The sequence below is a fragment of the Silurus aristotelis genome (assembly GCF_946808225.1).
Source record: "Silurus aristotelis genome assembly, chromosome: 9".
Classification (NCBI taxonomy): Eukaryota; Metazoa; Chordata; class Actinopteri; order Siluriformes; family Siluridae; genus Silurus; species Silurus aristotelis.
Window position 1 is genome coordinate 7139886 of NC_139582.1, and position 19694 is coordinate 7159579.

General features: G+C 35.2%; 1 protein-coding gene across 1 annotated transcript in view; it reads left to right on the forward strand.

Moving 5' to 3' along the window:
- Window positions 1–19694, forward strand: part of itga11a (integrin, alpha 11a) — a 51781-nt gene that overhangs the window by 6743 nt on the left and 25344 nt on the right. Inside the window, exons 2-10 of the mRNA XM_083549879.1 lie at window positions 1568–1679; window positions 12308–12420; window positions 12884–12975; window positions 13816–13930; window positions 14250–14377; window positions 14743–14891; window positions 16015–16159; window positions 16476–16641; window positions 16912–16982. Of these exons, the coding sequence (XP_083406005.1) occupies window positions 1568–1679; window positions 12308–12420; window positions 12884–12975; window positions 13816–13930; window positions 14250–14377; window positions 14743–14891; window positions 16015–16159; window positions 16476–16641; window positions 16912–16982 (1091 nt within the window). The remainder of the gene's footprint in view (window positions 1–1567; window positions 1680–12307; window positions 12421–12883; window positions 12976–13815; window positions 13931–14249; window positions 14378–14742; window positions 14892–16014; window positions 16160–16475; window positions 16642–16911; window positions 16983–19694) is intronic.

Genomic DNA, 19694 nt, shown 5'->3' on the forward strand with positions numbered 1-19694 from the left:
TAAATCATTTGGAAATTACAGAAAATTAATTTTCCAATAGAAAATTAATTTCTTAACAAGGTTTAATTTGAAATCAGAACTGCTTTGCTTGAGATCATCCAGAGATGTAGATGAGGAGACTAAACAGCACCGAAGAGTTTTCTTAATCCTTTTTAACAGACAGTTATTTACTTTACTAGGATTATTTACTTGGGAAAACCTCAAGCAATGTGCTGGATGATGTCATGAAATCATGTACATACTGGTCAAGAGATTCTGTTTTCACATCAAACATCAGAACTGGGGGGAAATGTAATATCAGTCATTTTGACCTGACATATTTGTTGGGGACAGATGGGCTGGTTGAAGTATTTCAGTAATTGCAGATCTCCTGGGCATGCATAATAGCCTCTACACAAAACCTAATCAACAAACCAGGTTTCTCTCCTGTCATTCAGGAATCAGAAAATGGGACTATATTAGATGCAAGTTCATCAAAACTGGACATTGGAAAAAGTTCGATGACATCTTCCACTCTTTCTGTTTAATTTATGTATGTGTGAATGTGTATATATATATATATATATATATTTATATATATATATATATATATATATATATATATATATATAAAATCATATAAAATAATCGTATATATGACTCTCTGGGAGAAATCTTTTAGGTCTATGTTGAAGTCTATGATTAAATTAATGACCCTTAAAACTTGAAAAACATTAAAAATTATTTAGTTGTGCATACAGTTCCAATTAAAAGAACACACAGTCTAAAAGTTCATTAGTTGCGCTCAGTCTGTTGTTTCACTTTACTAACGTTGACCTTTCACTTTCTGTAATTGACTGGCTTATTGATTGACTGATTGATTACTTTACCCTGATGAGGCAAACTAGTTGTACAATGACCTGTTGAATGGCTGACAGAAAAACAGTTAAAGCTGAAAGAAAACACAGATTTGTTCTTTGTAAGTGAGTAAAAAAGGCTGATCTTCACCAAGATGTACCAATGGACCTCCATGAGAGTATTTGTTGTTTTAGTGTGTCAAAGAGGTCAGTTGCTCCTCACACTATGGGGTAGCTGTGCTTCAGCAGGAACTCCTACTGAGTGATAACAGATTCCTTAACGAGGCATGCATTCAGCCCAAAAACATTTGAGTATATTTTCAAGCTTATCGTGTTAATTGCTGATTATAACAAGGTTACACAATAATAATTGCTTGTGGTGTAATTGATATGTTTAAGTATAGAATATTCCTATAATGTACAATATGTATATAATGGACAAAAAGTATATAATGCACAAAATGTATTTATGTAGTACAAAAAATACGATGCTACAAGTAGGATTCTAGCAATAATTCAATTGTGTGATCTATTGAGGTTTTGTATGGCATTGTGAGGTTTAGTTTAAATTACCATTTCACATTCTCACACTTACAAACTATATATCTTGGCAGCAGATTTCTGTTTCAGTTTCTGTTAAATGTTTCAGATATTATCCACATTGCCAATTAATACAAAAAATAAAAATGTCTTGGATGACTTGTGTTTGACCCATTTCTGCTTTCTTTTAGGGCTCCATGACTGTTTCAATGTAGACACCAAGAGCCACAGAGTCATTAAGGGACCAAAGCAGGCGCAGTTTGGTTACACCGTACAGCAACATGTAGCTGGTGGGAAGAAATGGTAAGATTGTCTTTTTATATTCATTCTCATTGTCATTTACTTCCCTTGTGTTTTCAGATAGCTTGTAGTGTGGGTAGTGTATAAATTGTAACAGCTACAATGAAAGCTGCTCTGCTGCAAAATGGACAATGTTGACAAAACAGAAAATGGAGAAATATATATATATTTTTTTCTAGCAGGCAAAAAAAAAATGTTCTCAAGTGGATTTTTTTACGAGTTCATGTAAGGTCAATGAAACACATTTTAAAAATTTATTATGTAAAGAAGAAAACATTATTCATGCTGCACACAATTGTTACTTTTCCAAAATCCCACAGAAAAACTCCTAATATCATGGCTTATGTGGTTAACCACTAATACATTTTCTGTGAATGTAATGAGCAGGGCATTTGTCATTCATCCATATGACATCATCCGTAAGGATACTGGCAACTGTATTGTATGTTCTGACCACAGAAACTGTTTGTCTGTGTGTTGATTATTGAGTTATGGTATATACATTACATCACGGCTACTTCTAAATCACTGAATCACACACTCATCTGATTATTATAAGTTGCTGGATTGACTTGCACAGCCTCAGTCAGCTTCCATGCTGACCAAAATCCCCAAAATCAGTTGTAGGTTCAGTTTGCAAACTATGGTATCCTGTAACCAAAACATCTTTCATCAGGTTTCTGACTTTCTCCTCCATTTGGAGTTCTGTGTATTCATTTTGGCGGTAGAAGGTCGTGGGTGTTGTGGGAAGATTTTTCCTTCTGGAATAAGTCTTGTCATTCCAACTAGACCCCATCTCTGACCTCAGATCACATCTATGAGAGGTCTGTTATGGTCTATTTCTCCCTTAGCCTTAATTAACTATATGTCAATTCATGGTGATTAAATCAAAACACACTCGAAATCAAATAATTACATTCCTCTGGGTATTCGGAATGTTCAAGCTCATTATGTGGTCAATCATTTTACATCTTGGAACAGCTATTCTGCACATTTAGCTATATCCTGCATAAAGTTAGTGTTGCTACCCCTAGTTTGCTTTTGGTATCTTTTTTATCACTGCATGTCTATAAAACTGGGCGTATGTTGTTTCAAATATGATTGGTTTAATTCAAACAAGATTTTATTAAACAGAGCTCATTAATGTCATTTAAAATTACTATTCCAGTTTATTCAGAGGGGATTAAAGTATTTTTGACAGGATTTGCATGTTACTGTTTTTACATGTAAGCATGACCTCCACAGTAATCAGTTCTTTAGTGCTTTAGCTGATCCATTTCTCATCTCGTCTGTCCACACTACTCACATAGATCAGCTTTTTAATTTTCAGGCTAATTCCGCCTTCAGAATAATTTCCGTCTTCGTCTAATAGCTCGTTATGAGTTTCTCTAATAACACAGCCCAGCTTTTAAAACTTTGAATTCAGCAATGTTCTTTTCAAGACTTTCATGTTGGCTTTTTAATATTGATTCATTTTTATTTAAATGTCACTGGACAATGTCGAGTGAAAAAAGAAGCCTCTGTTCATTGTATAGGTGCTGACATCAAACCTGACTTAGTCCTTAGAATTGAGACTATTATTAAATGCCACTGAAAATGTGCTTGCAATGTTTCCCTGTGACTTCAGAGCAGGAGACAACCACTAAACTCTCACAGACATAACAAAATAAAACCAACAAATTAGCACCAGAATCCCTAAGCTCATTGTAATTATTTAAATATAAACATATTTTATGTGTTTCAGATTGGCGATTTGCTTGAATTGGCTCTGGAAACATCAATCTCCAGACTTTGCTGATTTGTACTAGGTTATAATCATGAAACTTCTAAATACTTATTAAATCACTTGAACATGGCTAAAGAGAGCTGCTGAATGTTTTTGCTCCAGTGCAAAATCAGTTTTGTTACAATTATACAATTAAATACATAGTCAGTACTTTGTTCCATTATGAAGAAACATACCACATGTAAAATGCAGCTTTAACGGATCTGTTTTAAAGGTCATTTCTAATTTGGGTTAGGGTAAGGGTTAAGGTTAGGGTTAAACTTATTTGCCACCTTGAATAATCACAGTGGCATTCCTATTTCTCTTCAGACCATGATGAAAATGCTTCTCTCTAGTTTACATTCTCCAAATAGTTTAGTGTAAATGCCAAGCCTGTAGCTGAAACTAGAAAGTTTGTTATAAATTTAGCTGCGCCGATATTCAGAGATATCAACAAAGATCTCCTCATTTGAGCTGCAGCCAAATAGTCTAGTCCCCCCCCCCTTCTTCCCATCAGTCAAAACACATCTGGAAATCATTTACTGGCTAAGGAACTTTTAGTTTGTGTGTGTGTGTGTGTGTGTGTGTGTGTGTGTGTGTGTGTGTGTGTGTGTGTGTGTGTGTGTGTGTGTATACCTGGTATGCCTGGCTTCTGTATGTGTCTTTATATCTTGGTAAGACCCAAAAGCTTACTGTTTGACCTTGTGTGGACATTTTGTTTCTTTATTTTTTTCTTAATTTTTTTTTTTTTTTTTTTTTTTTAGCAAGTCCTACATTGTTGATATAAGCTGTCAAAAGCCAATCTTTTTTGACCCAAAGACTTCACAAACATCCATTCACATCCCCTAAGTAATCTGTGATGCATTGCAGAGAAACCACATTGTCAAATGCATTTACTGATGGAAATAAGTTGTATTTTTTTAAACCACCATAAAGGATTGTTAAAGGTCTGCAACAATGCATGCGGACTCCATAGAATTAATGGAAGTTTGTGCGGTTACTTCGTGTGTGTGTGTGTGTGTGTGTGTGTGTGTGTGTGTGTGTGTGTGTGTGTGTGTGTGTGTGTGTGTGTGTGTTGAAGCATCAGGAAGCCTGAGTGTTTGCACTGGCGCCTCTCTAGGTGATTGGGAATAGGAGAAACACTAGCTAATTGTCAACATGGTGTAAGGCTACTTTGAACAGAGGAAGTGCTTCAGGCACTAGGAGACACTGCTGGCTTGGTGTGAATGCAAAACAGTGCATACATGCAGTCCATTCAGGAGATCTCTTGATAAGTGCTTTTTCAAGCAACATGTCAGGTCCATAAGAAAAAGAAATCCAGGTTTTTTTTTTCCTCTTCCTTCCTCCTACGCTGTTATAATAAACTGGATCCCTGAAACGCAGCTGTAGAACATATTTAGCAGCTTGAATATGACTCATAATGCCAATATTAGGTAATGCCAAAGTCAGAGTAAGTGGAAGTGGCTCCTCCTTTCTAGTCCTCCCTACTGTCAGCAGTCAATTTATTCAGAGATTTGGTATTCCTTTCTTTCTCTTGGCCCCCTGCACTGCTGTTTGGAGAAAGGTCAACACATATCAGTCGACTGTGGTCAGTAATAAAATTACATGGACCTCGGTTTTTTGTCCTTCTGCACATATGTTCTGGCAAACATGGAAACACACAGTACATTTAGGTTCAGTTCTGGTCTTCTCAAAATCCTGACAAAATATAAATCAAAAAAATTTTGAGATGTACTGTAGACCACACAAGCTAGATTTGTGCACCTTCAGCATGCATTTACAGTTTAACAGCTATACAATCATCTTACAAGCATGAAATTTGTTCCACAAATAAGTGGCTAATATCTTATCTTTAATTATAAATTATAAGCAGGTATATTCTAATAGACTTATTAAGATTTACAAAAGGTTATTAAAAAGCTAAATCAGCATGTGAATCCAATTAACAGGTATGAAATTGTGAAAAGTCAAACAAACAAATTCTCCCCTATGGCTACAAATCAGATGTAATATGCTGCATTGCCGATAAACGTTATTGCACTTTAAATACGGGGCTCTAGCATTGTTTTTGACCAAAAGGAACTTATGGTGCCAAAGTGGTTTCAACTTTTATGACCATATAAAATCCTGTAAGTGTATGAACAATGTCAGAGTTTACTATTTTATTTTATTAAAAGTTTTTTCTTTTTAGGGGGAATTAGCTCAACAAAAACATCAGACTAACTTTATTCAGTGAGATCTATCACACAGCAAAACTTCTTTCATGAACTTGCCATTATATCTGATAAGATGTCACCAATGCTTTACAAGATGTAGTCTGTAATTTTCTTTAAAAAAAAAAAAAGACTTCCTGATGGATCCTTGCATTATTCATGTGATATATTAGAAAACATATGTTAAGTTCTATTAATGAATAAAATGCAAATGGATGTCATACTGGGTAAAAATGCACAACTGGGCAGTCTGGAAACCTTTGCTTGGGAAACTGCAGGTCATATGATGGAAATTTTAATACATAAATTGATATATTGCATTATTTTATAATTTACCATTATTTATGGTAACACCACTTTCAAAATATAAAAAAAAAAAAGATATATTAATTGTTAATATGGTGCTGACCATTCATTTACTGTTATCCAAACTATTTCTGATAGTTTCTGCCTTGCATTTTAGATAATAAGTTAGCTACTTTGCAAACCTATAATTGGTGCTTATTAACTAACATGTAATGTAGGCACAAATAAATGTTTACTAATCTGAATTAGTTTTTTTAGTTAGCAATTTGTGTCATTATAAAAAGTACTGTTTTGCCAATGAGCACTCATCAAGCTAGCTAGTAAGTAGCCTGAAAATGCTAATCAGAACCTCAAATCAACCGAATAAAGAGTTAAGTGAAGTCTAAATGGACAGAAGTGACAGTTCACTGACTGTAAAAAAAATGCTAGTGTTAATTTTTTTAGTTTAAAACCTTTAGTTTATCCTGAACTGTTTCCCCTAATCCATCTCCAGCCATTCAACTCCACTTCCAGTGAAACCTGACTGACTCCTCTTGTTTCTCTGATGTTTAAAGCATGCACTGCTCCACACAGCTTGCTTTATGCAGTTCTCATGTTCTAGTGCAGATGCTTTAGTTCACAGAATATTTTTTCTGGGATGATGAATGTGTTGCTTATTCCAGGAATTCAGTAGTCTGGGGAATCACCAGGTTGTTTGGGATCTTTAAAGTGGGAAGTGCGCTGTAGGGGAGCACCACATGTCTGTACATTTAAGCCATGCACCTTTGTTCCTGCTGACATGCAGTAAGTGTTGGGTAATAGTTTACTGGCATTATTTTATGTGTTTTCTCACTTGAACAAATAATGAACTTGAGTATTAATATATCATAAAGTAGAGGACCAACAACTGAGCAGGTGGTGTTTGGCAGAATATGTCTTCAAAATTTAGATTCTCCTTCAAATGATGCAAACAATATTTTGATATATTTACTTGAAAACATCTACAACAGTTAAGATATTTTTAGGCTTATTTTTTATTTATTTATTTATTTTACTTTTCTCATCATTTTGGCCCATGTCTTGTAAGTATATAGTTTAAGAATATGCTGTCGATCTGACCAAAACATTTAAAACCTTTTGACCCATCTGGTTTGTTTAACTATTTGGAAAGTTGCACGTCATACCAAAATGCATATAATCTGCCATATTCTCTAGCTTCCTATCTTTCTCTATAATCATCAAAACAGAGAGAAGCACAATAATTCGCATCAGTAACAGTAGGCAAAAATTGAAATGTTTAAATGACAATCAATCAAGTGAAGAGACTATATAAAGGCTTGTATTTAAATGCAAGCGAAGAAATACATTAAATTTAAATGAAATTTGTAATAAAATATATAATAAGAATTGGCATCTAAAAGTAAATTGATAAAAATAACATTTGAAATGATGTTTTTCTAGGCATTTTATTAAATTATATTATATTATTAGTAGTTATTTTTGCAGGTGTCTTCTTTCAGTCTCCTCTTCAGATGGTGAAATTCATCTTCAAGATGGTGCTGATTTCATTCTGCTTCTAACATGATGTTATATCATCAATAAAGATAAGTTCCAAAAGCAGCAAAATAAGCACAAGCCATGATAATATCTGCACTGTGCTTGACCAGTGAGCTCATCCATTTCGTGAGCTGATCCTTTTTTTTGGTGTTTCCATCACCATAGCAGAGGTTAATCTTTATTTCAGAACTTTTGCAGGCCATCACTTTTCTTTGTGAATTTCAATCTGGCTTTCTAATTCTTACTGCTTATGATTGGTTTGCATTACGTAGATTGCTGCTTTTAAAGTTTACTTCACCCCTGCCCTGTGGAGGTTGTTGGTGATGTCACTGACTCTTGATTTATTAAGGTTTTTTATATTTGTATTTAAGGCCATAAATGCCTTGGCTGATCTGTTTGATGTTTGGTTGTTAGTACACAAGTGTTTTTGTTCTTTTTCAGGACATTCAAGTTGTTGTATTGACTATGCTCAAAGCTTGTGCAACAGCTGTCGTAAGTCTTTTCTGGGTTTAAAATACAGCAGCTTCACTGGAAGTAAGAGGACTACATAATCAAGACACTGCAAGTCAGTGTATGATTAAAGATGTTGTTTATATCGAAAGAAAACCATGTAAACAATCCTTAAGTGTTCGATAAGAGATAATCTAAGTGATAAAAAAAAAAAAAAAGGCTTTTCTCCCATAGATCTCCTTGTAATAATTTGACCGTGATTTTTCTTTCAGGATCACCAAATAGTCTAGTAAATCATTTTATTTATTTCATTCCAATAATTTAATGTGGGTGCTGTTCTGTTGATGCTGATCTTCATGATATCTAAATGTTAATTAATTCAGCAAATAGCATTAGTTACCAGAACCATAATTTACAGCTTTGTGCATGTTTCAGGTTATACAGAACCTAAAGGCTCCTTTAGTATTTCTACTGTTGCCATTTACCCAGTCTATTTAGATAGGAACAGAATCCCAAGGAAAATGGAGGGAATTACTCAGTAAAGGACTCTTGAGTGAGTAGCAGATCAGGAGTGGAAACACAGCTTACTTTGGTTGGAGCTTAGTATATATATATATATATATATGTTTTTTTTTTTTTTATCTGTATTTCTGATATGAATATATGCCATTTTCCATTCTTCTGCATGGGCCATTGAAATCCAATGCCTTTAGTGCTCTAATCTGTCTCTTGTTAGAAAAAGTTCAAATGCTTTTTGCACACACAATTTACTTTTGTCTGCATCTAGATATGAGTAAATGCTGAGCCTACATTGTCAAACCAAATTTGGTTTGTACTAGGCATAACCTTCAATCTATGTGCTTAGCATGATTAAAAAAAACTTTATTTTTAGTATTTAGTGCCTTCAGAAGCATTGGTAAGGAGATGGTACAATAAATATGAAAATCCCTCAGGTAATTGATGTTTATTCTGCCACCTCTTTCACCAGTTTCTTTTCTGACAATGAGGTTGAGTTTCACTAAAAAACTCCATGCTGAATGTTGACCTTTATTTTGGCTTTACTGACATTCTGAAGCAGCAGGAAGACCATAGAGTTATTTGGTAAATAAACTGGATTATACAATAGCTGTGATGCATCCACTGCCCAAATCATCCACACCAATAAATCTAGTTTAAAATCATCAAGTTCCACAGTTACCTTTTATTATCTGTATATTAATTGGCATCCATTTGAACTGGTTAGCTCAGTAAAAACATCATGTTAAATCAAGTACTTGGTACTACAGCACTGATAGTAAAGAATGTAGAAGTAATATCATTGTACACTAATATGATTATGCAGTAACTTTTAGTTTTGTTAGCAAACAGAAAATAAAGAGGAGCTGGTTCCCAAAGTTTTCTTGGGGCCAGTTTTTGTTTCTGAGCCGTGGAAAATGTCTATAATGTCTTATAATAGTTCTTTTCTTTAACTCATGCAGAGTTTCAGACCACAATTTGGAGATTGTGGGGTCTTTTTATTGTGATGTACTGTATGTGTAAGAGAGTCAGTAAGTGTGTGTGTGTGTGTGTGTGTGTGTGTGTGTGTGTGTGTGTGTGTGTGTGTGTGTGTGTGTGTTTTAAGAGCTTGTCACTCTCAACACTTGCATTTTTGATACCTGAGAAGTGAGGCTTCATATCCCTCCATGTGCTTATGGGAATAACACTCAGAGTGCATTAATTCTTTCTGCCTCATTGCATTCTTCTCTAAGCCAAGATTTTCTCTGAGAACATGGATGGATTTTTGTTACTTATACAGCAAAGGTGTGCTTTTGGCCCCTCGGTAGCAGCGGTACATGAAGGACACTTGACCCTAATGAGTTACACTCTAAATGGTTTAACAGCTTGCCATTTCTCTGGCCTGGCTGTTGCAAAGGAGCCATACATCAATGCAAAAAATAGCAGCCTTCTCTCTCTCAGTAATTCAGGTTTTAGGAATTGATATCCTGACTTGAACTTTCCTGGGTAAAATAAAAGTGCCAGAGACAGCAAAAATGTCAGTAATAATCACAATATTCATGGCCATCAAAATTTTAGCACCAGTTAAATCCATTTTGTTAAGATTGTTAACAGACCTGGGGACATTGTTTAAGGACTGTCTGTCTAGTTTTTCAGAAAAGGATTATAGTACATTGTACTGAACTGTTTTATTGGGTTAAGGGGCCTGATATGTGACCTCTGGCTTGTGTGCCAACTTCTGTATCTGTATTAACAATCTGTATCTGAACAAGTATCGAGTATCAGTCCACTTAGCTACTGGCATCTGCACTACTAAAGAGACAATTGTATAGCATTAATTCCTTCTGTCTTTCATATGAGGCCCCTCAACATCATCAAACAGTTCATGTGCGTGACATGTTTAAACATGTTTGGAGCCTGCTAAAATGCCAAACCATTTGTCATCATTATGAATGATGGAGATATAAGTGGCACATGGTTTGCTAAGCACCAGACCTCGGGTTTTATTAGGTGTCTGGCCCAAATATACTTCAACAATTTATTTAAGTGAGTAAGAAAGCTTTGAAAGATTAGACGACTTCGAACTGGGAGAAAATAGTCATTGGTGTGTGAAATGGACAAAAGCTTTTCCTTAAATAAATAAATAAAAATCTTACATTTACTGGCAGGGCTTTTCCTTCTAAATAAAATGCAGGCAAAAGTTATAAGATCCTCTGGCTTTTCCAGAAGAAAGAAACTTTTTGTTCTCTTTCTGCTCTACAGAACACTTTCAGCAACATTGCTTTGCTGCTGTCTCAGTTGTTTTTCTTTTGGGTTCTGAGATCCTCCAAAGGTGCAAGGTCTCTCTTCTCAGTGGAGGAAATACATTACTGAAAGGGACAGCACTCTCAGGCCTAACATTTGGTACTCCCTCTGTACTTAGTACTTAATAAAGATATTTGCTGACATTTATAGGTGCACAGTGACCTAAACAAATCATGTAATGTTAAGCTGGAAAAGGATTTTCTTCATTCTTTGAGAACCCTAAAAGATTTGTCATCTGCTACATAAAAATGCATAGAGACACACTCAATAAAAGGTGAAATGATTCCTGTTTTTGATTTTTAATCTAACATGAGACCTGATATGTGCCTGTCACAAAAGAGGTTTTTTTTACCAATATTGTGTGTCTAGGCACTGGTGCATGGCGGCTTATTTGTGTGTCTTTTCTTTTCCTTTTAACATTTTTGCAAGCTGGAAATAATGTGGAATAATATGTTTCTTCTTATGCCACTTCAGATAACAACACACAGATACAAAGCCTTACATATCACACAATCTTTCACACACATTTATACAGATAAAGTGCATAAAATTGGACCTCAATCTGCATACACATTAGTCTACTAAGCCATTTTTGTTGGGAGAAATTAAGATCTTTTAGTGATGGTATTAGATAGTTTTCTTTCTTCTTTTTAACTCTAGCAAAAAAAATTTAAAAATACCTGGTAACATTTACCGAGCAAAGAGCAAGCAGTCTACTGATAACCACATAATATCTCCTGGATCTTTTTGTTGATTTCCAAATAGTGAGTTTAACAGGCAGGAAAATAGCATAATCTAATAGTCAAGTCAAGTCAAGTTTATTTCTATAGTGCTTTTCACAACAGACATTGTCTTAATGTCTAATACCCTATTTTCTTAGATTATAGTCTAAAGTGCAAAAGGTTTTTAGGACAAAACTAGGAAGGTATGGAACAATATGTGACAGGGTATATTGTGAGCAGAATGATGGCACAGAATGACTAGAATGCTATAATGCCTCACTTCAGGTTCCCTGGTTTGATCCTAAATTTAGGCTACTGGAATTATGCAGAGTTTGGCAAGTTCTCCCTTAGTTGGCATGAGTTTCCTCAGAATTCTCTGGTTTCTTCTCGCATTCCAGTAAGCATGCTTGTAGGTGGATTGGCTGAGATCATATTTTGCATTGTGAATTTCCACTTTCCACCAAGTGGAAATAATAGATTCTGGATCCACCATTACCTTGATCAGGACCAAGCAGTTTAATGTAAAAATCACTTATCTATTCAAAAATATGTTATGTGTGACAAATATCCATAATCGGAGTTAAACCTGAAATAGGTGTTACCTATACCTGTACCAATACTGAAGGGGTTTTGTCCCCAAGAACTCGGAAAGCAAATGTAGTTGGTTCTTTTACAAATATACACAAACTTGTATAGCCTCATTTAAACGACAATGAACCTGATTAGCATTAAGTAGAATTTTAGGGTTATACAAACATATTCAAACTTGAACAAGTATGACAGACATATAAATCTTTATACCAAACAGTAAAACATTCCAATTCTGTATTCTTTCTTAAGGTTGTTGGTTGGAGCTCCGTTGGAAATGAATGGCCAGCATCAGACAGGTGATGTGTATAAATGTTCCTTAAACAGAAGAAACCCAGGACCCAGCTGCACAAGGCTCAATTTAGGTATTCAACTACACACTACACATTATATTGCTTTGAACTTGTTAGTTAATTATGGAAATACTCTTTCAAAGGAATCAAAAGTCTTTACTGTACCAGAGTTAATATTTCACAAAACACCTCGTAAAAACTGGGTGAATCTTACGATTGTGGTCCTGGGTAAAAAGTTAGCAGCCAGCTTTTGGTGTAAAAAGCAATAGGGGGGACCATCACTATGATTTATATTTTCCTCTGTATATATACATTTGCACATCTGTTTCTGCGTGTGACACACATCTGTATGGGTTTGTATATATGGATGACACTGTGTGTGTTTGTGTGGGTGTTATATAGTTTACAGAGTCTGCATGCTGTGGATTTAACTGCCACTGGCGAGACATGCATTTAGGGTGCATAGGCTCTCATATTTCTCTTGCCTTGTATTTTAGAAATTTGTCTAATCCTGCATTTTTGTTTTTTGTTTAAGGAAAGATATCTTTAACAAATGTCTCCGAACGTAAGGATAAAATGAGACTAGGGATGACGCTCACTTCTAATCCCAAAGACAACAGCTTTGTGGTGAGTTAAAGAGTAAAAATGTTCAAATTTGTCATATATCAATAATAAATTATTTAAGCTTAAGCAAGCTCAACTATTAAATGTCAATTCAAACTAGGCAGGGCATCATAATCCTAAACATACAGCATAAAATAATTGTATTCACAGGAATGCTTCAGCTTTTTAAAAAGACATAAGATATACCTTTAAAAAACTTAAAACTAGCCTCCATCCATGTTATTTGTAACATGTACTGTAGGTCATTTCCCTGGACATCATTCTTTGTCCTGATAAATAAAAAAGGGCAGCTGCTTGTGCAGACTATATTTGTATATGTGTATAATACAATGTGTATAATTTCACCATTCTGAAACAAATTTGCTTACTCAGATAAAATAATTTGAGGTTAAGAATGCCTAAAATATTCAATATAGCGCACATACTGTAAGTAAACAAGAGTGTGCATAGACTTTTCATTTGATCATGCATTGATATGACCAAACTTTCAACAATGCATAATATATATTGCTCATTTTGTAAAATTAAATGCATGAGTATAAGAAATACTATATGTTCACATGACACAGTACACATAGTATTTTAATAAAGATATTCATTACAGCAACTGCCCTTTTGGTTTGGATTATGAGTTAAGTGCTTCATTACAATGGAAATATAAATATATATTTAGTATTTTTACATTCATTACTAATATTCTATATAGAAATGAGGTTCTATTTATATATATATATATATATGCATATGCAGCCATGTGTTGGCATGTCTTCTGTTAGATAGCAAAGTGTATATCTGAGTATAGAAATGTGAAACTGAAAACTGAAAGAACTCTTTGACTTGCAGGCGTGTGGTCCTCTCTGGTCCTACGAATGTGGTAGCTCCTACTATAGCACAGGAATCTGCTCCAGAGTCAATGCCAGCTTTAAATTTTCACGTACCATCGCTCCAGCTTTCCAAAGTAAGCTCAGCACACCTGCACACCCCCTGCACCTTGATTTAACTAGGCAACCTTCTTTTGTTTGGTATTCCTAGATTCCCCTTTTGATCATGGCCAGCATTCAAGAGTAATCAAAAAGATTCCGTTCCTGAAACATTTAAAAGCTATAAAGCTTGAAAGTCATCACACACTTGAGTTTGTGGAAACTGACAGCCTAGAAATCTGCTAGAATCTCTGCTTGCAGTTGTTGGGTTTCCAAACAAAGCTCGAATTTGAGTCACAACATTCTAATTAGGAAATTGTCCCTTGATTGCAAATGTTTTTTTGTTTTCTTTGTTAGGATGTGAGACTTACATGGATATCGTTATAGTTCTGGATGGATCTAATTCTATTTATCCGTGGTATGAAGTGCAAGACTTTCTCATCAATATCCTGCAGAAATTTTACATTGGACCAGGGCAGATTCAGGTATATTTTGTAAAAACAAATGAATAATAATTATTTCATTCAACTGAAAAAACTTATCTAATCTAAGCTCTCTGTGAACTCTAAAACCACAATATTAGCACAAGTGTACTGTGTATATATAGCACCAGTATATATTAGCACCAGTGTACTGTGTATATATATATATATATATATATATATATATATATATATATATATATATATATATATATATATATATATATATATATATATATATATATATATATATATATATATATATAAAATCAAACAATAATACATGAAATACTTGCTTTGTGTGTGTGTGTGTGTGTGTGTGTGTGTGTGTGTGTGTGTGTGTGTGTGTCTGTGTGTGCCCATGGTAGGTTGGTGTTGTTCAGTATGGAGAAAAGGTGGTGACTGAGTTCCAGCTAAATGATTACCGTTCAGTAGAGGATGTGGTGAAGGCTGCTCGAAAAATAGATCAGAGGGGCGGCGAGGAGACCAACACGGCATTAGGCATCAATGTAGCACGGTACTACAGCATACCCTAATACATAGTGTTTTAGATACAGTAGATAGATATATAAAGACTTTATTCATCCAAATTGAAAATTTACAAATTCCAGCAAACTTTGGCAATAAGGCATGCAATAAATACTAAAGAATAGAGGAAAAAAATGTAATAATTAAATAAAAAAAAATACAAAGTCCTGTGCAAATCTAATTGTTTTTAACAGGTCCTGTGCAAGTCAGTATATTTTAGGAGGTCCTGTGTTCGGAAGAGTGAGGAATGTAAGCATTGACGTTTTCCCCTCTGAGTAGAATTAAAGAGCTGCATGGCATCGAGGAGAAACGACCTCCTCAGTCTTTCAGTGGAGCAGGGAAGTGACAGCAACCTGTCACTGGAGCTGATCTTGTGCTTAGAGATGCAGCTGTGCAATGGATGCAGTGGATTGTCATGATTGCTCAGTGCCCATCTCTCTGCCACTGATGTCAGACTATCCACCTCTGAGCCCACAACTTAGCCAGCCTTACTTATCAGCTTGTCCAGACTTGAGTCGTCCTCCTGCCCCCTCCTAGCAGTGTAGGCCGGGTGTGCATGTGACAGGTCTCTGAGTTATATTAAAAGTCCCCCAAACACACATCTGCCTGTCAGGTAGTCCGTGATCCATGCAACCAGGTGTGCGCCCACTCTCATGTTTTGATATGTAAAAAGACAGGCTGGTTAAGGTTACCTGTACAACAAGTGCTTTTTATTTAGGATTTCATTAGCAAGTAGTGTTTTACTTAATAGGATTACATTAAGGGTAATATAATACATTATGTAAACAGTTATTGTTAATGTATTTATATAATGTTTATTAGGAAATTCCTTATACAGGCTTGGTTCCAAAGATTGTAAGGTATTATGTAAGTTGTATTCAATATATTCAATGTACATTGCAGGATTTGTGAGGTATTACCTCCTACATTTATATATATATATATATATATATATATATATATATATATATATATATATATATATATATATATATATATATATATATATATATATATATATAGTGAGCATGTGAAACTGCAGTACATGCAATTTAACTGCTAGATTTCTAATCTTTCAGGGATCTGATTGCTAAATTCACACTTATTTCTAGATCTCAGGCTTTTAAACAAGGTGGAAGAAAAGGAGCCAAGAAGGTCATGATTGTCATAACAGACGGAGAATCACACGACAGCCCCAACCTGAAGCAAGTCATAGAGGATTGTGAGAAAGATGGCATTGTTCGATATGCCATTGCTGTGAGTCTTCTTCATGTTTCGCTCACATTTTATATACAATATATAAATCTATCTAGTTAACTCATTAAACTAGATAATTTCTTAATAAACTTCTCAATAACTCAATAAACTAATTATTTGCTATAATTTAGGGCACTGTCTCAATCCAAGGTAGATAACGATAGAATAAGGAATAAAGCATGTTAAATTAGCATGTCTTCAAATGATTTATATAGATAACAAAAATGAGTTTGGACAATGTTTGCTTAGCTGTTTGCTTGTTGTGGTCATTGTTTTCTCTTTATCAGTTCTCTCTAAATCTCTACACTCCTTCCAGGTCCTTGGCTACTACAATCGTAGAGGAATTGATGCCAAGGCTTTTCTCAAAGAAATCAAAGACATTGCCACTGATCCAGATGATAAGCATTTTTTCAATGTGACTGATGAAGCTGCCCTGAAAGATATTGTGGATGCTTTGGGGGAGAGGATATTCAGTTTGGAAGGTAGTGATAAGGGCACAGCACAGTGCAATGCTTTATATCAACATTATATTGAAACACCGCAGTCTGTAGAACATTTGCACTCTGCAGTGGGCTACAATGTAAATCTCTTTGGAGCAACTTTTAAGCACTCTGTTTTCACTGTGAAATATGTTCTGTCTAATAACTCATCATAAGATGCTCTACGACAAGCTGAAATACTGTGTAGGGAGTTGTAAGCCAGGAAAGGCGATCGTCACCTCCTTCTAAGCATTCTATTGGCTTAAATTCTAGGTACCAGTAAGAACGGGACAGCATTTGGTCTCCAGATGTCTCAGGCTGGTTTCTCCACACATGTTGTTGAGGTAAGCATCTCTATTTGTTTGTCCATTGTTTGTTTGTATGACCTTTTCCATTCCTTTAGTACATAAGCTAGTTTTCCACATTTTCGTAATTTACCATCCTTTTCTAAATTCACTCACCATCCTTTCTGAGGAATTTGAGATCTTAATGATCTATGAGTCCCTCTGTCTATCCCTTATGATGCACAGACGATTTTTTCCAAGTTTCCGTTCCAGAAGACGTGAATAAAATGACCCTGCTTCTTGTTCCCTGGGGAGGAATAGTAGAGAGTAGAAGAGGAAGTGTTTTACAAGAGTGACATAGTCAGTCATTTTTTTCCACACTGCATTTTTCTTTTCGGCCTGCAGCTGATACTACAGTGAGAATCTTTGGCTCACAAGTTGACACAGCTGGCTGGCTTGTCCTCGAGAATTCCACACTCCCTACTGTAACCATCAGCAGCCATTCATCCAAAAACTAAAAGCACATTCCAGACTGTACCTGTTGTTTTCTTTTCGTCTTTCCAAAGCCTCATTGCTAGCTGGAACACTACATATCTTCATTTTAGCATCTAAGTCACACTGCTGATGCAACTGCTCCCTTTTTCCAATTCATCACCACAAATGAGGCCCGACCTGCTGTCAGAATAATTTGTATATATAATCGTTTGATTTTTGTGGGAACAAAATTCATGGGAAAACTGCATCTGGTAAGGCTGAGAAGGCTAAAATCTCATCCATCAGTAAACCAAATGCCTGGAATAGCACTTGCTTAATAAAAAGCCACCTGAATGTTGACAAGAAGGATAACATATTGGAAAGAATCTCCGAGATGTAGGACTGTCCCACTAACGCTCAGATGGTTTCACTGGAACTGGGATCTGGCTTATAAAAATATGGCTCTGGGCACACATAGTCCAATGTTCCATGTGGTCTTAATTGCTTATTTATGTTCTTCAGTCATCAGTGACATGTGCAAGGTTTAACTCAATACAGGACCAGACAGGCAGTTAGAGTTATATTAATTATGAAAACTCTTTGTACCAAATGCCATTACTAGAAATAGTTGAACTGTTCTCACACTTTGAGCTGTAAACAGTCCAACTTCATAAAAAAGCTGGATTTAACTATTCTAATCACAATCTAATCACACCAAACATTTAGTTAGATACGATAACTAATGACGCATGAACATCTAAATAATGGAGTAAGAAAGTCAGCCAGGTGTTTGTTAACGCCATAGCAATTAAATAAAAAAAAAACATCAATCAAATAGTGCTGATTCATGGCATAATTCTGTTTATCTTTCTTGGTAATAATTTTGCATGCCAATATCCTACCAATTGATGGAACCTTGCATATGGTTTACATTCTCAAGTGATTACTTGTAAGAAAATGTTAATCTGACTAGCCTGTTTTGTTTGTTTGTTTGTTTGTTTTTCTGTATCTACATCTGGTTTTAGATTTAAATCTGAAGTTGCCATGGTCATGTTTATTTCTAATTTTAACAACCTTTTGCACCTGGAAACACTGGAAAAACCAGAGAGGTAAAAATGTCAGCACTGTCAACGCAGTCTGTGAATTCTGGCTCTGACAGTTCCTCAGTCTCGTTTACATCACTCAAAAGATTTGCACAGGACAATTTTATTCCTGCTCATGCAGTTAGTTTTTAGTTGTACCTATTCATTACATTTCCAAACAAATTTATTTATCAAATTTCTTAAAATACTAACAAACTGAATGGTAGTATATTTAGAACTGACCAGATTGTTACTAAGGATGAATTATTGAATGTAAATACATTAACTAGCGACTCGCTAGTTAACCTGGTTTTGCTTTTTCCCCCACAAGCTTTATCTGAGTATTTGGCCATATAAAAAATACCACCTGCTCTCATAAATTTGTGAGAGCAAATATTTGTAGTGAAATGTGTTTATTTTAGTATTTTAGTAACATGTCTAATGCTAGTCAGTGTGAGTTTTATATATATATATATATATATATATATATATATATATATATATATATATATATATATATATATATATACAGTGAGGAAAATAAGTATTTGAACACCCTGCTATTTTGCAAGTTCTCCCACTTAGAAATCATGGAGGGGTCTGAAATTGTCATCGTGGGTGCATGTCCACTGTGAGAGACATAATCTAAAAAAAAAAATCCAGAAATCACAATATATGATTTTTAAACTATTTATTTGTATGATACAGCTGCAAATAAGTATTTGAACACCTGTCTATCAGCTAGAATTCTGACCCTCAAAGACCTGTTAGTCTGCCTTTAAAATGTCTACCTACACTACATTTATTATCCTAAATTAGATGCACCTGTTTGAGGTCGTTAGCTGCATAAAGACACCTGTCCACCCCATACAATCAGTAAGAATCCAACTACTAACATGGCCAAGACCAAAGAGCTGTCCAAAGACACTAGAGACAAAATTGTACACCTCCACAAGGCTGGAAAGGGCTACGGGGAAATTGCCAAGCAGCTTGGTGAAAAAAAGTCCACTGTTGGAGCAATCATTAGAAAATGGAAGAAGCTAAACATGACTGTCAATCTCCCTCAGACTGGGGCTCCATGCAAGATCTCAACTCGTGGGGTCTCAATGATCCTAAGGAAGGTGAGAAATCAACCCAGAACTACACGGGAGGAGCTAGGCAATGACCTGAAAAGAGCTGGGACCACCGTTTCCAAGGTTACTGTTGGTAATACACT